The 22,626-nt window shown below is 43.4% G+C and overlaps 1 protein-coding gene across 1 annotated transcript in view; it reads left to right on the forward strand.

Moving 5' to 3' along the window:
- The first annotated feature begins 7,560 nt into the window (after positions 1-7,560).
- The window catches only part of gucy2f (guanylate cyclase 2F, retinal), a 76,144-nt gene continuing 61,078 nt past the window's right edge, over positions 7,561-22,626 (forward strand). Inside the window, exons 1-2 of the mRNA XM_063054647.1 lie at positions 7,561-8,236; positions 11,207-12,020. Coding sequence (XP_062910717.1) covers positions 11,276-12,020 — 745 coding nt within the window. The 5' untranslated portion in view covers positions 7,561-8,236; positions 11,207-11,275. The remainder of the gene's footprint in view (positions 8,237-11,206; positions 12,021-22,626) is intronic.

A 22,626-nucleotide genomic window follows, 5' to 3' on the forward strand; every position in this document is an offset into this window, starting at 1 on the left:
GCAGATGCTGGAATCTGGAGCAACAAAGTGCAGGAGGACGTCAGCAGGTCAGGTAGTATCTATGGAGAGGAACAAACAATTGACATTGCTGGCTGAGACCTTTTACCAGCACTGGAAAGGATGGGGGGAAGAAGGTGAGTGAGGAGTTTGGGGAAGGATTACAAGCTGGCAGGTAATAGTTGAAAGCAGGTGAGGGGGAAGATGGGTGGCTGGAGGAGGGGGGATGAAGAGAGAAGCTGGGAGATAATAGGTAGAAGAGGCAAAGATTAGCTTTATTTGAACATATACATTGAAACATACAGTGAAATGTGTTGTTTGTATTAAATCAATTTAGGTAAGATTTGTGCTGGGCAGCCTACAAGTGTCATCATGCTCCTGCCACCAACGTAGCGTGCCCACCACTCACTGACTTAGCTCTACATCCTTTGGAAGGTGAGGGAACTCTGGAGCACCCAGAGGAAGCCCATGTGGTCACAGGGAACACATACTGTACAAACTCCTTCCAGAGAGAACCTGGGCGGTATAGGTGGAAGAGGTAAAAGACTGAAGTAAAAGGAATCTGATTGGAAAGGCCAGTGGACCATGGGAGAAAGGGAAGCAAACGGGGGGCACCAGGGGGAGGTGATGTTTTGGTGAGCAGAAGAAGAATGATGAGAGGAGAGCAAGATGGGACACAGCAAAATGGAGAAGGAGGAAGGGACAAAAATTACCAGAAGATAGAGAAACAATAACTTGAGTGCCAATAGCCATTTTCAAGATAAGACACATCCCAAAGTATTCTGCAGGTATGCTGTAATGGGAATTTTGACAGCTGAAGTTATTTTGGAACAGATAAGGAAGGAAAAATTTAGTCTTAGCCAATATCCACTGCATATCTCATATGCTAAATACATCAACATGGTTATCACTACACTGCTTGTGGAAAACTGCCAGTAATTGGTTTATTTTCATCACATGTACCAAGATACAGCAAAAAACTTTACTATGCATGCACTAGCCTCCCCACCATCTTCAAAAGATATTTACTCAAAAAGGTGGCATCTATTCTCTTCTCATTACTACCTTCAGTGAGGAAGTACAAGATCCGGAAGACGCATACTCGATGTTTACGGAACAGCTTCCTGCACTCTGCCACCAGATTTTTTAATTGTCCATGACTTCAAAATGGCGCTAGTGAACAATGCAGCTGACGGTGACGTCCTGCAGACAGTTCACAACACTACCACATTTACTTCTTTCAAATGTGATTCTACTACCAGACTGCGTGCGATTGGAACTTGTAATCTACATTTTGATGATGTGTTTTTGGACCAACTGAGCAATCTGGCACCTTGCTGTCCCTGAGGGCGCTCGGTGAGGCTTGGAGTGGAGTGTAGAGCCTGGAGACAGGGCATGAGCCCATGAATGACTCCACTGTTTTCTCCAGTTGTGGAGTCGAGGGCACGAGTTCATGATCGACCCACTGCTTGTCTCCGATTGAGGTGTCGAGGGCGTGAGCCCATGAACAACTCCATTGCTTTTCTTCGATTGAGGGGTAGAGCAAGGCTGAAGTTGATGAGGATGAGAGCTTGGCACAATCTGTCTGCATTTGACTGCTGTCAGGGGAAATTGCAGGAGTCTTGGGATCCACGTTGCAAGGATTGATCAGTGAGGCAGTGGACTCATTTTGGGGGACTTTGTGGTTCATATTACATGTGTTCCTGGACCCTTACTCTTTTTTTCCTGTTTTTGAGCAGTTTGTTCAGGGCAATCGATGTGGTCTGGGGTGCTTCGGTGGGTTAGCAGCACGGCGCTGTACTGAACTAAACTGAATACTACTGGACTCCTCATTTGATGTTCGATATTCTATGTTGTCTACTTGCTTTTAGCCGTTTGCACAATTTGTTTTTTCATGTGTTGGGTTTCTGAAGTTTTTCTGAACGGATTCCAGTGTGTTTCTTTGTTATGTGGTTGTCTGTGGGAGAATGAACCTCAGAGTTGTATTTTGTACACATAGTTTGATAATAAGTGTACTTTGAATCTTTGAACCCATGAACACCACCTTAGTATTTTAAAAATGCAAACACGAGGAAATCTGCAGCTGCTGGAATTTCAAGCAACACACATAAAAATTGCTGGGGAACGCAGCAGGCCAGGCAGCATCTATAGGAAGAGGTACAGTCGACGTTTCGGGCTGAGACCCTTCATCAGGACTAACTGAAAGAAGAGATAGTAAAAGATTTGAAAGTGGGAGGGGAAGGGGGAGATCCAAAATGATCTGAAAACGTCGACTATACCTCTTCCTATAGATGCTGCCTGGCCCTCTGCATTCACCAGCAACTTTTATGTGTCCTACCTTATTATTTTGCTCTCTTTTGGCTTGATTTCTTTTTATATTCGTCTTGTAATTTATAGTAGATCTTATACATTGTACTGTTCTGCTGGTGCAAAACAGAAACTTCACAACATACGTCAATGGTAACATACTGTACCTAATTCTGATTCTGATTCAATACGGAGCCTTTCAACACATCAGTGCAGCGAAGTAGTCCAAGGGAAAAGCAAGAACAGAATGCAGAGTGCAGTATTACAGATACAGAGAAAGTGGAGTGCAGGCTGATGATGTGGTACGTTTGTGACAAAGTAGAATGTGAATTAAACAATCCATTATTAACAAACAAGACACCTGTTCAGGAGACTGATATCTGCAGAATAGAAGCCGCCAAAGAGCCTGGTGTTACGTGCTTTCAGACTCTTGTACCTTCTGTAAAATGGAGGGAGGTAGAAGAGCAAATATCCAGAGTAGAGAAGATCTTTGATTATGTTAACTGCTTTACTGAGGCAGCGAGGAGTATAGATAGAATCCATGGAAGGGGGCTGGTTTCTGTGATGTGCTAAGCTGTGTTCAAAACTCTCTGCTATTTCTCATGATCCTGGGCAGAGCAGTTGCCACACCAAGTCATGATATGTCCAGATAGGATGCTGTCCATGGTACATCAATAAAAATTGGTGAGAGTCAACGATGACATAAGGCATTTCCTTCGCTTTCTGAAAAAACAGAGGTTCAAACCAAATGATTGTGCAAGGACAAACTGTAGGTGATATCTACATCTAGGAACTTGATCTCAACCACCTGCACCTCAGCACTTGCTGCTCTGATCACATTAAAAGAGTAACTATTCTCTCCTGCTTGTGACTCACACTGGAGCAAGCTGAGGATGTGGCAGATACCATATAAATTCACGCTTCTTCCCTTGAGTAGAACATGTGGTATATGAGTGGTAGAAGGAAGCATCCAGCTCTTGCCTGTCTTCCTATCAACATCTGTTTGTGTGTTAGGAATGGGAATAGGAAGAAATAGGTAACTTGGTAACTTGGTAAATTGGTTTATTATTGTCACATGTACCAAGATATAGTGAAAAACCTGTCTTTCATACACTCCATACAGATGATTTCATTACAACAGTGCATTGAGGGAATAACAAAGTAAAACAATCAGAATGCGGAATAAGCACAAAATGAAGGGTCTCAGCCTGCAACATCATCTCTTTTGTAATGAGCTCTTTGGGCCTATGTGGGGAGCCAGAGAGTGGTGAGCGCCAAGGTCTATAGAACACCTGAAATGGTTAATTGTTGCTTAACAGAAGTTGTTAATTATTTAGAGTTCCTTGTGTTCTTTTCTCAAGCAACTCATTCTTTGTGTGTGTTCTCCTGGTGTTCTCTGCTTAAACTTGTTAAGTTTATTTTGATAAGTTTACTTGTATTATTTGTGGATGCCTGATTAGAGTTAATCACGGGGGTCCTAGTCTGGAGAGTGTCACACCACGCGGTGTCGCTCAGCTGAGTCGCTGATGTTGAGCTGGAATTCTTATGAGCAAACTAGGGCTTTTCCCTTTGGCTTCAAGGAGGGTGAGAAGCAAATTGACAGAGGTATACAAGATGATTGAGTAGATAGCCAGAGACTCTTTTCCAGGGTGGATTTAGCTAATACCAGGGGGCATAATTTTAAGGTGATTGGAAGAAAGAATGGGTCAGAGTTAGGTGTTTTTTTTATATGGAGAGTAGTGTGTGCATGGAAAGTCCTGCCAGCATTGGTGGTAGAGGCAGATATATCAGGGAGATTTAAGAGACTCTTAGATAGGCACATGGATAAAAGAAAAATGGAGGTCTGTGTGGGAGGGAAGGGTTAGATTGAGCTTAAAGCAAGTTAAAAGGTCAGCACAACTTCGTGGGCTGAAGGACTGGACTGTGCTGTAGTGTTCTGTGTTCTATCCTTGTGTCTGGTAGTTCCAGGCTTTGGCATCTTCTGCCCACTGGGGCGGGGGGGGGGGGCGAGACGACAAGAATATAGAATGTCCTTGGTGTTGGAGGGGTTTGGTTATGCTGGCTGGTTTCCCAAGGCAGTGCAAAGTGCAGACAGAGTCCATGGAGGTCACTCCTACGGAGAAGGGCATTGTGTGAATTTCTACTCTGTATTGAGGCAGAGTTTGAGACCAGCATAAAATAGCGGTGGGGAGTGGGGATGATCGGGTGGGGGGTAGGGGTTGGCTTTGATATAATTGCTAAGGACATACAGCAGGAACCATCCATTCTATAAAGATAATTGGAATTAAATAACAAACCTTTCAATTATCCCTGTATGTTAATATTTGGATCTTGGAGACAAATATTAATTATTAACAGGCTCACTCAGAGAAGGGTCAGTATATCTGTCTCCAGCATTGGACTCCTGGGCCTGTAGTAGGGACATGCTGTGTAATTTGCTGGAGAGCTCGCGATGCCTAGTGAGACTGAATATGTCAGCATTGCCTGCCCCTCCTCCACCCAATTAATTAGTGCATCTGCTATCTGGAGCCCAATCAAAGAGGGTGACTGTTCTTCTGGGGCTGAGTTTATGGGCCATGTCTCTTGGTAGGTTTATAGTGCAAATGAAGATTAACAAGGTGATCAGAACCTGAGGAGCTTGCAATAAGGTCGAACTAATTGCTTCTCCTTATAATAATTATTCCCTTTTTTAAATTCCCACCCTCCCTCCTCTCTTTAGAGAAAATCTCTAAAAAGAAAACAACTAATATGGACTTTGGGACGATGGCGACTCCAGATGTGTGAAAAAAAAAATGACTTGCATTTCTATAGCACCTGTCACATCCCTTTCAGAAAGTCCCCAAGTACTTTTGTCATAGTCATAGTCATACTTTATTGATCCTGGGGGAAATTGGTTTTTGTTACAGTTGCACCATAAATAATAAATAGTAATAAAACCATAAATAGTTAAATAGTAATATGTAAATTATGCCAGAAAATAAGTCCAGGACCAGCCTATTGGCTCAGGGTGTCTGACCCTCCAAGGGAGGAGTTGTAAAGTTTGATGGCCACAGGCAGGAATGACTTCCTACGACGCTCTGTGTTGCATCTCAGTGGAATGAGTCTCTGGCTGAATGTACTCCTGTGCCCACCCAGTACATTATGTAGTGGATGGGAGACATTGTCCAAGATGGCATGCAACTTGGACAGCATCCTCTTTTCAGACACCACCGTCAGAGAGTCCAGTTCCATCCCCACAACATCATTGGCCTTACGAATTAGTTTGTTGATTCTGTTGGTGTCTGCTACCCTCAGCCTGCTGCCCCAGCACACAACAGCAAACATGATAGCACTGGCCACCACAGACTCGTAGAACATCCTCAGCATCGTCCGGCAGATGTTAAAGGACCTCAGTCTCCTCAGGAAATAGAGATGGCTCTGACCCTTCTTGTAGACAGCCTCAGTGTTCTTTGACCAGTCCAGTTTATTGTCAATTCGTATCCCCAGGTATTTGTAATCCTCCACCATGTCCACACTGACCCCCTGGATGGACACAGCTTATTGTGCTTTTTGATGTGTAGTTACGTTTGTAATATGGATGAATTGGAGATGTTGGGACTGTTCTCCCCTGAGAGGGTAAGTTATGAGGAAATTTAATGGATGGTTGTTTAGACTGTGAATGGCTTCAGCACAGACTACATGAGCCAAAAGGCTTGTTTCTTTATGTTTTTTATCATGATACAGTACAGAGTAGAACCTTCCAGACCTTTGAGTTGTGCCACTCAGCAACCCCCGATTTAACCAGAGGCAAATCATAGAATTATTTGCAATGATCAATTAACCCACCAACTGGAACATCTTTGGACTGTGGAAGGAAATGGATCACCCAGAGGAAACCCATGCAGTCATGGGGAGAACATACAAATTCCTTATAGGCAGTGGCAGGAATTGAACCCGGGTTGCTGGTGCTGTATAAGGACTTAAGCTAATTACAACACCACCGTGCCATCTGTGTTTCTGTGCAGTAGTATTCTAAGACTCTATAAGGAAGGCAAAACTGTTTCTCATCACTTAGAAAATGGTGTAAGTGTGGAATGAGCTGCCAGCAGAAGTGGAGAATGCAGGTTCAGTTGCAACATTGAAGAGACAGGACACGGATGGGAGAGGCATGTAGGGCTACAGTCCAGGTGCGGGTTGATGAGACCAGCCAGAATAACATTTCAGCACAAACAAGATAGGTAGAAAAGCTTGTTTGTCTGCTGTAGTACTCTATGACTGTATGACACTATAAATGGAATACAACTTTCACCAGAAAGTATATCCTTTACAAAAAGAAAACAAAGTCTATTGTAATTGAAGGTAATCAAAGTAGTCTTGATCTACCAACTCATTTAAAACTATTCCCGTGGGTTGCTTATTTATCTGAGAAGGATTTTTATCCCTACTCTTCACCTTCACACTACCTCCCTCTCTTCAACCCTCTGATTAAATTTCCCAACCTTATCGTTTGTTGCAAAGTAAACTACCTCAGCCAAGCCAGCCTCTCCTTATCTCTGTCCTTCTTCAATCCTGGAAAGAATATCGTCAATTCTGTCTTAACCCTGTCCTGGGTTTGTTCAAATCTCTTTTAACAATCAGCACTTCCAAAGTGGACTACTCAAGTCTGTGTACTTAAATTGTGATCCACGCACACATTCTGCTCAAAGTTGTGCAGCGCCAGCAAATGGATTTTATTTTACCCCAGGTTTGTCCCTAACCCACATACAGCATATTCCATCGAGCGGGCGCGCAGCCAGATACAGATATCGATGCAAACAAATCACATCCACATGTGCACGCACACACAGATACAAAACACACAAACACACAATCACAATCACTCACAATCATTTCCGAGTTACTTCTGAGGGTAAAGGATGTGCGGGTAGAAGTGGTTTCACTTATTTTCTACTTTTCGGTCATATTCTCTCCGATCTTCCTCCTCTCTCTGATGAACCGTTGGTTCAGCTAGAAATAATCTAAACCTTTTGCTCGCTGTTAAGGCCAAGTTAATATCAATAGTTTCCTTCTCAGTTCAAACTCCAAGGCACTTATTTATAATCACCGGAGGTTCCAAAGAACCCCGCCTCTCTCTCTCGCCGAATCTGCAGAGCAATCGGATTAATAATCATATAACAGTTTATCTGTCCAGCGTTGGGGATTAGATCCGTCTCCACACCCGGAGTGTGAATTGGAGGTCAATTTTGGAACGAGTATTCGAAAAGTTACATGAAAAAAACCAGAGTGAGGCACAGAAAGGGTGGTGGATTTGAAATGTTACCTCGAACTTCACGCAAACCTTGATCCGAGCTGCGACTGAACAAGGTTTGTTATTTCTGCCTGTGACTAAGTACTGAAATTGACCCGGAGACGGGGTAGTCCTGTCCGTGGTGCTGAAATGTGAATAGGCCTGTGCTTAAATCAACAGTGGTGAGCGTCACTGAGTTGGACGTCCAATGTTCGGCAGCTTTCCTCCAGAATAACTGAAACGGCATCCAAGAAGACAGATTAACCTGGGAGGCAAAAGATATTATTTTCCTTCTTCATTTCGTGAAGGAATTAAATAGAATGAAAGAATGACTTGTTGCAAAATTAGAAGACAAAATTAAACGTACAGTGTTTTGAATATTTGGATGAAGTTTATTGCATTTCTTGAGTTAATAATTATGAAAAAAGTGACGAAACATTAATGAGCCCGAGAAGGCTATTCTCACAGTTTGTTTTATGATTTCTTTTTATTACCGTGACTGTAACCTGGAGAATGTGAAACTCATAATTTGCTTTCACTCAAGTGCAAAACCAACAAACCACTTACTGAATGTCAGTTCATCTCTGCATCATATTAGACAACACAGCTGAAGGTGTTAAGAGTATATCTTCATCTTTCCAATACAATATACGCTGGACTTTTCAGGTAAATATTACATCAATGATATCAGGCATTATTTGTAATTGATTAGCATCAAGCATTTGAATAGTTTTGGTCTGATGGATAGCTATTGGCAATGACAAACATATGTTCTCATATTCGTGAACTGCAATGTATTTGTTATGTATTCTCATTCACCATTTGACTGCTTGAAGAAATCACAACACGAACAGTCTTCATCTAAAAATAAGCATCTAAATGTGGTTTTAGTTCATAAAGGCTATGCTAGGCCAAACATATTGTTTTATAGAACAAAATATCCACGGTCAATAGTTGCTGTGAATTAAATCTAGTTGACGGGCTTAGGATCAGCTGAGATAATAAGCTTGAGTCTGGTTAAAAACTGTTAACCTTTAATGGTATTAAAACTGTCCCTGTTCAGAGTGTGTGCGTGTGTGCGTGTGTGAGTGTGTGAGTGTGTGAGTGTGTGAGTGTGTGAGAGTGTGAGTGTGTGAGAGTGTGTGAGAGTGTGTGAGAGTGTGTGAGAGTGTGTGTGTGTGAGTGAGTGTGTGTGAGTGTGTGAGTGTGTGTGAGTGTGTGAGAGTGTGTGTGTGAGTGTGTGAGTGTGTGTGAGTGTGTGAGAGTGTGTGAGTGTGTGTGAGTGTGAGAGTGTGTGTGAGTGTGTGTGAGCGTGAGAGTGTGTGAGTGTGTGTGAGTGTGTGAGTGTGTGAGTGTGTGAGTGTGTGTGAGAGTGTGAGAGTGTGTGTGTGTGAGTGTGTGAGAGTGTGTGAGTGTGTGAGTGTGTGTGAGTGTGTGAGTGTGTGAGTGTGTGAGTGTGTGTGCACGCGCGTGTGTGTGCGTTTTGGAATGAGAGAATAAGAGAACCATGTGTGTGAGACACCAAATGATCGTATTGTCTTAACCACCATTTAACCTGTGAATGTATAGTACATGTGTATTAAATTCAACTTAAATATCCAGAAGAATGTATCTTCTTGGCCAGAAGCATATGGGATCAGATGCATTTATTTTAAATATTTTTGTAAATTTCTATCAGCTGTACTGTAACTTTGACTGCATTATTTATTGACTCTTTAACAATGAGTTGAAATTTATGCAGATTGCACATAACTAAAAATTATTTTGCTTTCTTAAAATGCTTTCAAAGATTCTCCAAAGTACCTGTTGTGTAGATTTAGAAAGGCTATTAAGGAATATGGAAGCCATTTAAGTTATAGGTGTTGAGATTGGGAGTTAATGGAATGATGGAACATGTCAGAGAGGATGCAAAAGTTCCTGTCCAAGCTCTGTGGGACTAAACGATATTTTACAATTGCATTGTAAATAATGATTCATTGAGAGTCATAGAGTTATGCAGCATGGAAACAGGCCATTTAGGCCAACCTGTCCATGCTGACCAAAGTGTCCACTCTGTCCACGTGTGACCCAGTTTGAACTCTAAGTATTGCGACTCTGGCCACTGGTAGTGTCTAGAGATGATGCATTCAACCCATATTAACAACCAGTTTACTAAAGAGAAGCATCAAGGTTTGGAGTGGCACTGTAGAGAAATGGTTAGCGTAAAGCTTTACGGTGACAGCAACCCGAGTTTAATTCCCACTGCTGACTGTAAGGAGTTCGAATGTTCTCCCTGTGACTGCTTGGGTTTCCTCTTGGTGCCCTGGCTTCCTCCCACATCCTAAAGATGTACAGGGCAGTAGGTTAATTGTATATTTGGGCAGCACGGGCTCATTAGGCTGGAAGGGTATGCTATCATGCTCTATCAGTAAATAAATAAATAAAAGTGGTCAAGTTAATGTGCCCAAAGGGTATCCCATTGTAGGAAAGGCATTGGAACACTTGGTTATCAGAACTCCTGGAGAAAAATTCAACCTGGTCCTCAAAACCTTAGGCCCGATAATCTATTGTTTTTAAGAGATTCTGGCTTTTCTATCCTTTCAGATTAAGGTTTTGTGTAATAATATTCATAATAGTATGATTAAATGAACAGCAATAAACAGACTGCTGCAAACACTCAGCAGATCAGGCAGCATCTGTGAAGACAGTATTAATCATTCTTTCAGGATTCTTCTTTATTTCTGAATTTCCCATTCTGAAGGGAGTGTGGCCAGAAACATTAACTGTTTTTCTCTCACCTCAGTACTGTATATTATTCACAAAAAATGCTGGTGAACGCAGCAGGCCAGGTGGCATCTACAGGAAGAGGTACAGTCGACGTTTCGGGCCGAGACCCTTCGTCAGGACTAACTGAAAGAAGAGATAGTAAGAGATTTGAAAGTGGGAGGGGGAGGGGGAGGGGGAGATCCGAAATGATAGGAGAAGACAGGAGGGGGAGGGATGGAGCTAAGAGCTAGAAAGTTGATTGGCAAAAGGGATACGAGGCTGGAGAAGGGAGAGGATCATGGGATGGGAGGCCTAGGAAGAAAGAAAGGGGGAGGGGAGCCCGGAGGATGGAGAGCAGGCAAGGAGTTATAGTGAGAGGGACAAAGGGAGAAAAAAGAGAGAGGAGAAAAAGGGGGGAAATAAACAAATAAGGGATGGGGTACGAAGGGGAGGAGGGGCATTAACGGAAGTTAGAGAAGTCAATGTTCATGCCTGCTGCGTTCACCAGCATTTTTTGTGTGTGTTGCTTGAATTTCCAGCATCTGCAGATTTCCTCGTGTTTACTGTATGTTACTCATTATTTAGAGACACAGCATGGAACAGGACCTTTTGGCTCAACGAACTGCACCACCCAGCAACTCACCTACTTAACATTAGCCCAATTTACAACGAACAAACCTACTAACTGGTATGTCTTTCGATTGCAGCAGAAACTGGAGCACCCGGAGGAAATCCCAGCAATCATGGGGAGAACATGCAAACTCCTTATAGACATCACTGGAATTGAACCCTCGAATTCAAAAGCCCTGAGCTGTAATTGCATCGTGCTAATGCTATGCTACCGTGGCACTCCAAATTATATCATGCAAATGTTTTGGTTATATTTTTCAGGGTCAAATATCAACAGTCTGTGAATGAACCCCTCCTGCTCATCGCCAGGCTCTGAATGTTCTCAGGAAAATGCTGATCCTCTTCTGGACATTAAGAGGTTTTCTGCTGAAGCTTACTAATCATCCTCGATGGTACCACCCTCAGAAGCAAAGATATTTTGTGAAATTAAAATATTTCCCATCTCTATGGCAGTTGATTTTGGGATTATCAGCTCTAATGTACCAAGCAGATTCACTTACATTCAGGATTGGAGTTGTTGGACCATGGCATTGTGACCCACATTTTTCGAAAGCTCTCCCAGGAATGGCTGCTAAGTTGGCCATGGATAGGATCAAGAGAGAGAAGGTCCTACAAAATGTATATGTACTTGAATATGCAGTGCTCCAAGATGACTGCCAAACTTCAAGGGCCCTCACAAACTTTATGGAGTTTAATAAAGATATCTCTGTGTTTCTGGGTCCAGTGAACCCAGGTTACTGTGAGGCAGCTTCATTGATGGGCAAGCATTGGAATAAGGGAATATTTTCATGGGCCTGTGTTAACTTTCAGCTTGATAACACCGAGAGCTACCCAACATTTACGAGGACCTTGTTATCTCCTGTCAGGGTTTTGTTTAGCGTGATGAAACACTTTCTCTGGGCCCACGTTGGTATAATATCTTCAAATGAAAACATCTGGGTAGATACTGCCAACAAAGTGGCCAACGCACTCCGATACAAAGGTCTTCCAGTCGGGATTGTCAGCTCAATGGGGTACACCAATGAAGATATTTTGGAAACCTTAACGAAGATTAAAAATGTTCCAGATCTTCGAGGTGAGCTTGCTTTAATGGATGTTATGCTGAGGTTTTCTAAGGCATTGGTCAGACCTTGGAGTATTGTGAGCAGCTTTGGGGCCCCTTATCTAAGAAAGGATGGGCTGGCTTTGGAAAGGGTCCAGAGGAGGTTCACAAGCATCATTCTGGCAATGAAAGGGTTAACCTACAAGAAACATTTGATGGCTCTGGGTCTGAATTCACTGAACTTCAGAAGAATGAGACAGACCTCATTGAAACAGATCAAACATTGAAAGACTTAAATAGAGTGAATGTGGAGAGGATGTTTCCTATAGTGGGTGAGTCTAGGACCAGAGGACACAGCCTCAGAATAGAAAGGCATCTCTTTAGATATGACGCAAACACGAGGAAATCTGCAGATGCTGGAAATTCAAGCAACACACACAAAATGCTGGTGAACGCAGCAGGTCAGGCAGTATCCATAGGAAGAAGCACAGTCGACGTTTCAGGCCAAGACCCTTCATCAAGACTCGGCCCGAAACATCGACTGTGCTTCTTCCTATGGATGCTGTCTGGCCTGCTGTGTTCCACCAGCATTTTGTGTGTGTTGCTTGTCTTTAGATATGAGAAGGAATTTCCTTAGCCAGAGGGTGGGGAATCTGTGGAATCAGAAACATAGAAAACCTAGAGCACAATACAGGCCCTTTGGCCCACAAAGCTGTGCCGAACATGTCCTTACCTTAGAAATGACCTAGGCTTACACATAGCCCTCTATTTTTCTAAGCTCTATGTACCTATCCAGGAGTCTCTTAAAAGACCCTATCGTATCCACCTCCACCACCGTTGCCTGCAGCCCATTCCACGCACTCACCACTCTCTGCATAAAAAAACTTACCCCTGACATTTCCTCTGTACCTGCTTCCAAGCACTTTAAAACTATGCCCTCTCGTGCTAGCCATTTTAGCCCTGGGAAAAAGCCTCTGACTATCCACAAGATCAATGCCTCTCATCCAACTTGTACACCTCTATCAGGTCACCTCTCATCCTCCATCGATCCAAGGAGAAAAGGCTGAGTTCACTCAACCTATTCTCATAAGGCATGCTCCCCAATCCAGGCAACATCCTTGTAAATCTCCTCTGCACCCTTTCTATGGTTTCCACATCCTTCCTGTAGTGAGGTGACCGGAATTGAGCACAGTACTTCAAGTGGGGTCTGACCACGGTCCTATATAGCTGCAACATTACCTCTCGGCTCTTAAACTCAATCCCACGATTGATGAAGGCCAATGCACTGTATGCCTTCTTAACCACAGAGTCAACCTGCACAGCAGCTTTGAGTGTCCTATGGACTTGGACCCCAAGATCCCTCTGATCCTCCACATTGCCAAGAGTCTTACCATTAATATTATATTCTGCTATCATATTTGACTTACCAAAATGAACCACCTCACACTTATCTGGGTTGAACTCCATCTGCCACTTCTCAGCCCAGTTTTGCATTCTATCAATATCCCGCTGCAACCTCTGACAGCCCTCCACACTATCCACAACACCCCTAACCTTTGTGTCACCATCAAATCCACTAACCCATCCCTCCACTTCCTCATCCGGGTCACATAAAAATCACGAAGAGTAGGGGTCCCAGAACAGATCCCTGAGGTACACCACTGGTCACCGACCTCCATGCAGAATATGACCTATCTACAACCACTCTTTGCCTTCTGTGGGCAAGCCAGTTCTGGATCCACAAAGCAATGTCCCCTTGGATCCCACATCTCCTTACTTTCTCAATAAGCCTTGCATGGGGTACCTTATCAAATGCCTTGCTGAAATCCATATACACTACATCTACTGCTCTTCCTTCATCAATGTGTTTAGTCACATCCTCAAAAAATTCAATCAAACTCATAAGACACAACTTGCCTTTGACAAAGCCATAGACAGCTAAGGAGGCCAAGTCATTTGGTATATTTAACCTGGAGGTTGGTAGGTTCTTGATTCACCAAGGCATCAAAGGTTATGGAGAGAAGGCAGGAGAATAGGGCTAAGAAGGATGATAAATCAGCCATGATAGAATAGCGGAGCAGACTTGATGGACTGAATGGCTTAATTCTGCTCCTATGTCTTATGGTCTTATAGTGTTAGAAGGCTACAATTACATATGCATACACTTAAGCATTACCAGTGATTTGTGCCACATGCAAATTCAGTTAAATAATTGAAATTTCAGCAACAATTCAGCTTGCTTAAGTTATAGTCATTTGTAAATTGGTAAATTAGTAAAACTGGTTTAATATTGCCACATGTATTGAGTAAAGGTGAAAAACTTAAACATGAGATTCTGCAGATACTGGAAATCCGGAACGACGCACACAAAGTTCTGGAAGAACTCAGCAAGTCAGGCAGCATCCATGGAGGGGAATAAACAGTTGACATTTCAGGTTGAGACCCTTCACCAGTCCTGATTAAGGGTCTAGGCCTGAAACAACAACTGTTACTCCCCTCCATAGATTCTGTCTGCCTTGTTGAATTCTTCCAGCATTTTGAAGGTGAATATTTTGCCTTACGTGCACTTCATACCGATCAACCCATTACATTGAGGAGGTACAAGGCAAAACAATAACTGAATGTAGAATAAATTGTTACAGTCGTAGTGAAGGCAGACAACAAGGTGCAAGATCACAACGAGGTAGATCGTAGAGTAGAGACTCGGAGAGCCGTTCAACAGTCTTGTAAGAGCAGAGCAGAATCCATCCTTGAGCCTGGTGGCTTGTGAGCAAAATGAATGTCCAGGATAGAAGGGGTCCTTGATTACTCTGTCTGCTCTACTGAGGCAACGAGAAGTATAGACAGAGTCCATGGAGGGGAGGCTGGTTTCTGTAATCTGCTGAGCTGTGTCCACAACTCTGTGGTTTCTTATTGTGTACAGATTATAGTACGTGTAGCGGTTAGTGTGATGCTATTATGGCTCGGGGAGTCAGAGTTCAGAGTTCCTGCAGAAGGTTGTTTCTTCTCTCAGGTTTCTTCTCCCGGCATCCTCTGTAAGGAGTCACGGTGTATCCTCCTTGTGGAATACGTGGGTTTTCTCTGGGTGCTCTGGTTTCCTCCCACAGTCCACAGACATACCGGGTAGGTTAATTGGTCATTGTAAAATTGTCCCATGGTTTGTAGTTGTCCACCATATGCGACACTGACAGGAGACCTGTGTGTGAGAGTTTTTAAACTGGAGAAGCTGTTGCACTGGGGCAGTCCCACTCTCTCGTCTCAGAAGTCCAGGTCCAGTGGTACGGACACGCGTCACAAACTGGGTCTTCCTTGGTTGCAATGGATGCCCTTCTGTGTCTTGTCATGCCCTTCACTCCCCACAGACTGTAGCAGTACTGCCTTCCTGGCCGTTTGGATCTGACTGTAGATCTTACCTGCCCAGTCCACTGGAGCTGGCTTCGCAAGCTAGGACAAGCATGTCCCTATCCTGCTGGTGTTTAAGGCCGCTGGCTACCCTCACCAGGTTGAGCCTGCCTGTGGAAGCGGTGTACTGGGGCGTGACTGCTGTTACCTGTAAACAGCCACTTGGAGTCACAGGTGAGTGAGACACGGCAAGGCCCTTCACCAGAGGTGCTACCCCTCCCTGGACACCCCATACATCCCTGATTAGGATCCAGTTAAATCGGGGTTGTCGACTCAAAGGGCCAGGGGGGGTCTATTCTGCGTCGTATCTCTAAATAAACAAGTAAATAAATAATGTCACTGATTTTGTCAGAGTTTTGTTCACATACAATTCCCTCTAAATTTCACATAACTCATCACTTAATATCCATGCAGAATCTGTAGATTACCATTTTAGAATATTCCATGAAAATACTTTTATTAAAAAATCTGAAATATAACATCCCAAGTTCTACACTTAGTGCCCTGACTAATAATGGCCAGTCAGCCAAGATGTTTCATCAGGATATAATTTATGATTACCAAAAGGAAAATGTAATATAATGTTCAGTCTCTGCCTAGGAAAATTAACAAGTATATCCCTCCCGATTAAATAGCAGCAAACTAAATTGACTTGAAAATATGGAGACATGAGAAACTGCAGACTTCAGAACCTGGGAGAAGGAACTAACTTCTGCAGGAACTCTGGGTTGAATGGCATCTGTGGAGGCAGACACATGGTGGACATTTCAGGAAACGAAAACAAGTGTGAGGTGTTGGGCTTTGCGAGGACAAACTGGGACAGGACTCACACAGTGAATAATAGGGCACTGAGGAGTGCGATGGAACTAAGGAATCTGGGAATACAGATCCATAATTCCTTGAAAGGGGTATCATAAGTTGTCAGGATTGTAAGGATAACGTTTGGCCCAATGACCTTCATAAATCAAAGTTCTGAGTTGGATGTTATGCTGGAGTTGCACAAGGCATTGGTGAGACCAAAATTTGGATATTGTGTGCAGTTCTAGTCACCCATCTACAGCAATGAGATTGAATGAGTACAGAAAAAAAAACTTTCAAGTGTGTTAGGGTTAGTGAGTTGTAGGAATGCCAGGTTGATGATTGACGTGTAGCAGCGCTAGTGTGCTGATTCTTTCGTACCCCTCAGTGCCCTACAAGTGTAGTATGCTGGCCTTCATAACAAGGGGAATTGAGTATAAAAGCAAAGAGGTCCTTCTGCAGCTGTACAGGGCCCTGGTGAGACCACACCTGGAGTACTGTGTGCAGTTTTAGTCTCCAAATTTGAGGAAGGACATTCTTGCTATTGAGGGAGTGCAGCGTAGGTTCACAAGGTTAATTCCCGGGATGGCAGGACTGTCATATGTCGAAAGATTGGAGCAACTGGGCTTGTATACTCTAGAATTTAGAAGGCTGAGAGGGGATCTTATTGAAACATATAAGATTATTGAGGGATTGGACACGCTGGAGGCAGGAAGCATGTTCCCGCTGATGGGTGAGTCTAGAACCAGAGGCCACAGTTTAAGAATAAGGGGTAGGCCATTTAGAACAGAGTTGAGGAAAAACTTTTTCACCCAGAGAGTGGTGGATATATGGAATGCTCTGCCCCAGAAGGCTGTGGAGGCCAAGTCTCTGGATGCTTTCAAGAAAGAGATGGGTAGAGCTCTTAAAGATAGTGGAATCAAAGGTTATGGGGATAAGGCAGGAACTGGATACTGATTGTGGATAATCAGCCATGATCACAGTGAATGGCAGTGCTGGCTCGAAGGGCCGAATGGCCCACTTCTGCACCTATTGTCTATTGTGTGCTGATTTGATCTGGCACAAACAACACACCTCACTGTGGGTTTGATGCACATATGGCATATAAAGCTAATCTTTAGATCTATAGCTGGGTGACCAGAACTGCCACAATACTCCAAGACTGGTCTCCTCAATGTCTTGTACATCTACAGCAAGACATCCCAACTCCTGTACTCAGTGCCCTGAGTGATGAAGAAAAGCACAGAATATTCGTTCTTCACTACCTTCTAATTTTTACCAAGAGTGTCTGATTTAAATCAACAGAGTGAAAATCAGGGCGTGGTCTAAAGGGGAACTGCGGCTGGGGGAATGTTTCTTTATTGCTTAGAGATACAGCATGAGGTTAGGATTTGGCAATAGACAATCTGCTGGAGGAACTCAGCAGGTCGAGCAGCATCCGTGAGGGTGAGGGGAATTATTAATGTTTCAAATCGAAACCCTGCATCAGATCCTCCACCTATTCCTTCCCCTATCCCCCACCTCCACAAATATTGCTCGACCCATGACACACTGCCCCACAACCCACTGATTAATACTAGCCTAGTCAGTGGACAATTTACAATAACCAATTAACCTACTAACCGGTCTGTCTTTGGACTGTGTGAGGAAACCAGAGCACCTGGAGGAAACCCACGCACACACAGGAAGGAATATTCAAACTTTCTCATGTAGGATGCCAGAATTAAACTCCGAACTCTGACGCCCCAACCTGTGATAGCGTCGGACTAACTGCTGTACTACTGTGGCACACCAATACAGTCATAGAGTGATACAGCATTTATACAAGCCCTTCAGCCCATCCAGTTCATGCTGACCAGGTGCCCACCCAGCTAGTCTCAATTTCCTGCGATTGGCCCACATTCCTCCTAGCCCTGCCCCTCCATGTACCTATCCAAATGTTTCTTAAATGAGACAATTGTACCTGCCTTAACCACTTCCTCTGGCAGCCTACTTCATGTACTCATTGCCCTCTGCATGAAGAAGTTTCCCCTCAGGAACATGTTAAATATTTCATCTCCTACGCTAAATCTATGCCCCAAGTTCTGGACTGCCCTACCCTCGTGTAAAGACAGTTAGCATCTACATTATCAATGCTTCTCATAACTTTAAAAGTTTTCATAAGTTCCAAGTTCAACATTCAAAGTAAATTTATTATCAAAGTACATATTTGTTACCAAAATACAACCCTGAGATTAATTTTCTTGTGGGCATACTGAATAAATCTATAATACAATAATAATCATAATAAAATCAACAAAGGACAGCACCAGCCTGGGCATCCAACCAGTGTACAGTCAGTGAGGGCGGTGTGCATTGTGCAGGATTTCCTTCACAGTACAACATTCCAAGGATAAGGACCTGGCCTGGGCAACTTCAGTCCCTGTAGTCCTGGCAACATCCTCATAAATACTTTCTGAAATTTTCCAGATTAACCATGTCTTTCCATGTCTTAACAAGATGACCAAAACTGGCCACAGTACTCCAAGTGTAATTTCACCAATGATTTATACAACTATAGCATAATGTCCCAATACCTATACTCAATACCATGACTTGATGACGACAAGCATGCCTAGCTTCCTCCAGAAAATTGCTTATTGCTCCAGATTCCAGCATCCGCAATCTCTTGGGTCTCAGGTGAGGTTATACCTTTCTCATTTGGACAGCACCATGTTAGATTTCAAGGCCTTGGAAACTTCTCTCTTTTGCACAGTCTGATAAACATCTTACTGTCTCTGTGAGGGTCACTAGTAAACTCAAGTGCAGGAATCACAGAGACTTGGGCAATTCAAACAAAACTAAAGATTTATTACAGAAATAATCTAGAAAAACTATCAGGGACTCAGGCAAATTAAACAAAATCTTGATAATTTGAAATCACTCATGATACACAGAAGAATTTAGTCTGAGTTTCACCCAACAAGGAACTACAATGACCCAACAAAGAGGTTGGAATGACCCTCTACAATACACCCTGGGGCACATAGAATTCAGGCCCCATCAGACAGCCTGACGTCCAGATGAAGCAATAATCTCCAAAACCAACAACTACAATCCAAGACATTGAAAATCCCGTCCTAATTAAATTATCACAAATTGAAAAAAGTGATAAATACAAATAGAGTTTAACAATCCCCATGATCCCCAATTCGACGCCTGCAACACAAAGTGAAACCCAGAGCCAGTCCAAGGACAAACAATTAGATACAAAAGGTAAACAATCCAAGGAAGACTGCATACCCACGAGGTGACACTGAGAAAATACAATCCACATACTAAATTTAAAAAAAATCTTTTTTTTAAGCGAGTCCTGGTGTGGCAGTCTCACATGGAACACAGGACATTGAACACACTGGTATTTTGGCAGGTCAAATGCATAGGGAAAGCATACAGCAGGATGCTCAGGAGCATTGATAAATCAGAGTCAGCTTTACTATCACTGGCATATATCGTGAAATTTGTTGTCTTGTAGCAGCAATACGTGACAATTTTAAAAACCTATAAACTGCAATAAATATATGGTGGCATCCATTAGTCTCGCGAGACCATGGATCTGCGCCTGGAAAATCTTGCTTCAGTCTGTGTTAGAGCAGCATCTGTTGTGGCTGTACAGTCCCGCACGGGAGTGACAGTCTCGGCTGCAGCTGAAGATGCTGGACGCTGGAGAGGACACTCCAGCGTCGCCTCACCGCGACGGCACAACACGGAAAGAAATATATATTAAAAATTAAACTTAAGTAGTGCAAAAAAAGAACAAAAAAATTGAACAAACACGAGAAATTCTGCAGATGCTGGAAATCCAATGCAACACTCACAGAATGCTGGAGGAACTCAGCAGGCCAGGCAGCGTCTGTGAAAATGAATAAACAGTAGACATTTCGGGCCGAGACCCTTCACTAGGACTGGAAAGAAAGATCCTACTGGCATCCTGCAGGCTTGCTCTTTTTTCCAGTCCTAATGAATGGTCTTGGCCCGAAACGTCGAGTGTTTACTCCTTTCCATAGATGGTGCCTGGCCTATTGAGTTCCTCCAGCATTTTGTGAAGTAGTGAAAAAATTGAAGTAGTGTATATGGGTTCATCGTCCATTCAGAAATCTGATGGCAGGGCAGAAGAAGCTGTTCCTAAAGTGTTGAGTGCGTCTCTTCAGACTCCCATACCTCCTCGTTGACGGTAGCAATGAGAAGAGGGCATTTACTGAGTGACGGGGTGCTTAATCATGGATGCTGCATTTTCGATGCATCACCTTTTGAAGATATCCTCAATGCTGGGGGAGCTAGTGCCTATGTGGAGCTGGTTGAGTTTGCAACTTCCTGCAGTTTTTTTCCCAATCTTTTTTGGATAGCCTGATAAACATCTCATTGTCTTACACAGAACATAAAGCACACAACATACCTGTACTTTTGCTGGTCAAATGTAAGGGGAAAGCATACAGTTCACAGCAGGATTCCCAGAAGTACATCGATGTACAGGCAGATCTTGGGGTCCAAGTGCACAACTCCCTGGAAGTGGCAAAACAGGCAGAAAAGGTGATGTTGAAAGCATGTCTGAGTAGCCAGGGCACCAAAGGCTATGGTGAGAAGGTGGGGGAGTGGGACTAAATGGGAGAATGGATCAGCTCATGATAAAGTGGCAGAGCAGACTCGATGGGCCGAATGGCCGACTTCTGCTCCTTTGTCTTATGGTCTCTTATGGTCTTATACCGCTTGTTGCCTTATTTGGGACATCAAGACATCAAGAGTAAGAAACAGTGAGACATGTTGGTACTGTATAAAAGTTTGCAACACACTCATAGACGCTGCCCGGCCTGCTCAGTTCCTTCAGTATTCAGTGTGTGTTGCTTGGACTTCCAGCATCTGCGGATTTTCTCATGTCTGTGGCTATATTAAATTTGATCAGTTCTGCTCTCATCCATTACAAGAAGGATGCGGAATTTTGGAGAGGGTGTGGAAGAGGTTCACCAGGATGCTACCTGGATTAGAGAGTATTAACTACAGGGAGAGGTTGGACAACCCTGGATTGTTTTCTCTGGAGTGATAGAGGCTAAGGGAAGACCTTTTTATAAAATTATGCAAGGCAGAGATTGGTCAGATGGTAGGTGCCTTTTTCACAGGATGGAAATATCAAATAATAGTGGGTGTAGCTTTAAGGTGAGAGGGGGGAAGCTTAAAAGAGATATGTAGGGCATATTTTTCAAGAGATAAACTTCTTGATAAACTTGGGAACTTGGCTTCCCTCATAAAATCAGAAGTAACTAGCCTGGGTGTTATCTTGATTCAGGTTTGAATTTTAAATCCCACATAAAGAAAGTGGCCAGAGCAGCATTTCAACATTTAAGAAATAGTGCAAAAGTGTTCAGGGAGTCATCTTTGAGCCTGGATAAGTATGCCACAGTTATCTCTGACTTCATTAAGACCTGTGTGGATGAGTGTGTGCCTACAAAAGCTTGCTGAACATTCCCAAACCAAAAGCTGTGGATGAACCAGGAGGTTCGTCATCAGCTGAGGGCTAGATCTGTGGCATTTAAATCTGCTAATTCAGGTCTGTACAAGAAAACCACTTATGACTTGTGGCAGGCTATTTCAAGAGCCAAGAAACAATTCTGGGAGATGTTAGAGGTGACATCGGATGCATGTCAACTCTGGCAGGGTTTGCGGTCCATTACTTTCTACAAAGCAAGACCCAACATGATGAATGGCAGTTATGCTTCAACAACAAATGAACTCAACACCTTTTATGCTCACTTTGAAAGGGAGAATAAAACCACAACTATGAGGATCCCTGCAGCATCTGATAACCCTGTGATCTCTGTCTCGGAGGATGTCAGGCTGTCTTTCGAGATGGTGAACCCTCTTGACAGACCCTGAAGGAGTACCTGGTGAGGCTCTAAAAACTAATTGACAGGGGTGTTCAGAGATATTTTCAGTCTCTCACTGCTACAGTTGGAATCTCCCATCTACTTCAAAAGAGAGCAATTATACCAGTGCCTAAGAAGAGTAGTGTGAGCTACCTCAACAACTATCATCCAGTAGCACTCACATCTACGGTGATGAAATGCCTTGAGAGGTTGGTCATGGCTAGAATCAACTCCTGTCTCAGGAAGGACCTGGACCCACTGCAATTTGCCTACCATCACAGAAGGTCTACAGTGGACACAATCTCAATGGCTCTCCACACGGCTTTGGATCACCTGGACAATGCAAATACCTACTGTATGTCAGAATGCTGTTTATTGACTATAGCTCAGCATTTAACACCATCATTCCTATAGTCCTGATTGAAAAGTTACAGAACCTGGGCCTCTGTACCTCCTTATGCAACTGGATCCTCGACTTACTAACCAGAAAATCTATGTGGATTAGGAATAATGTCTCCACCTCGCTGACAATTAACACTGGT

Source organism: Mobula hypostoma, chromosome 7, assembly GCF_963921235.1.
Source record: "Mobula hypostoma chromosome 7, sMobHyp1.1, whole genome shotgun sequence".
Classification (NCBI taxonomy): Eukaryota; Metazoa; Chordata; class Chondrichthyes; order Myliobatiformes; family Myliobatidae; genus Mobula; species Mobula hypostoma.